At 42.9% G+C, this 1,456-nt stretch overlaps 1 protein-coding gene across 1 annotated transcript in view; it reads right to left on the bottom strand.

Moving 5' to 3' along the window:
• Nucleotides 1-571, bottom strand: part of LOC101857701 (band 7 protein AGAP004871) — a gene marked incomplete at its 5' end in the record, with an annotated part of 13,921 nt that extends 13,350 nt beyond the window's left edge. Inside the window, 1 exon segment of the mRNA XM_013091290.2 lies at nucleotides 516-571. Coding sequence (XP_012946744.1) covers nucleotides 516-571 — 56 coding nt within the window.
• Nucleotides 572-1,456: the final 885 nt, after the last annotated feature.

Genomic DNA, 1,456 nt, shown 5'->3' with positions numbered 1-1,456 from the left:
ATCCTGTCTTAAATTAGAATTTTTAATCCCTCCAACACTGCAATTTAGATCATTTAGGGAAAGCGGGCTTTGACCCTTCGCGTGATCAGTATCATTAATATTATCATTACTATTATTGTTATAATTACCAGTATTACTCTATCATTATTACAATTATCATTGTAGTTGTTATTGTTATTATTATTATTATAACTACTACTACTATTACTATTATTATTATTACCATAATTATCATTATCATTGTTATTATTATTATTATTATCACTATCATCATTATTATTGTTATTATTATTATTATTATTGGCTGAGCAGACGGAAGAACTGCGTGGATAGATAAAGCACAAGATGGCGGGCGGTGTGACGTGTGACGTGTGACGTGGGAAAGCCTCCCGTCACATGATCCTGTCTGTGTAGAACAATGACGTCGGCATGCAGCCCCAAGACTCGATCAGAAAGAAAGCCCCCCACCCCACCCCCAAAGAGGGGGGCATCACGATGCAGTCATAGATACTTACACCTCCACACGCTCCACCTTCACACCCCATGGGTCAGTAGCCTCGTCCAATGCGACCTGAGCACAAAAGGGAGTAGACAAGGAGGCAGACGGGTCAAAAATGCGTTTTAGGGGGTGATCAAGTTTGGGGTGTTTGGGGAGGAGGGATTAGGGTTAGGGCTAGGGTTATCGTCACGCCCTACGTAGGCACCGCTCCGACGCTGAGGTTTATTTTGGCAGACCGACTGAAATTTGTGGATTTTGTGACAACGAAGGAGGAGGAGGAGGAGGGGGAGGAGGGTGGGGGAGAGAAGAGAGGGGGAAGCTATGGAGGAGAGGGCCAAAATACGTTCACGTTGGTCAGTCAATCAACAGAGAGTAATAATAATAATGATAGGAAAATAGCACAGGTCGAGAATGCACTCCCCTGTTCATATTACGTCACCATTGATCGATATTACGTCATAAATGATTGATTGATTGATTGATTGATTGATTGATTGATTGATTGATTGATTAATTGAGTAGAGCTTTTACGGCACTATCGACGCAGTTTTGGTCATGTGAGAGACAGTCACCAACGACAGTTCCCGACACTAAGTCAAATCATGGATCGCGTAAAGTAAAGTTGCTCCCGCATCCAATCCGGACATTGGGGATTGCCTTGTTAGAGAGACAACTTCCTGGGCCTTCGGCATATTGTGGAAAACATCGCGTGGCTATAGTTAAATATCTAACGTTTTATAATCGTTTTTTCATGTGTACTTCTTGAACATGACCATTTTTCACTACCATCATATCTTCCACATGTCCTCTGTGTGTGTTCATGTGTGTTTATGAGAGTGTAGTATACATAAGCATTTACGTGTGCATTTATGCGTGTGTATGTGTGGTGTGTTTATGCGCGCGCGCGCGCGTGTGTGTGTGAAACCCCACCCCCTCCCACCCAATCGTACCTCCCTT

This window comes from Aplysia californica, unplaced genomic scaffold (genome assembly GCF_000002075.1).
Source record: "Aplysia californica isolate F4 #8 unplaced genomic scaffold, AplCal3.0 scaffold00031, whole genome shotgun sequence".
Classification (NCBI taxonomy): Eukaryota; Metazoa; Mollusca; class Gastropoda; order Aplysiida; family Aplysiidae; genus Aplysia; species Aplysia californica.
Note: the sequence above shows the minus strand (reverse complement) of the source record. Positions and strands in the feature narration are given on the sequence as shown.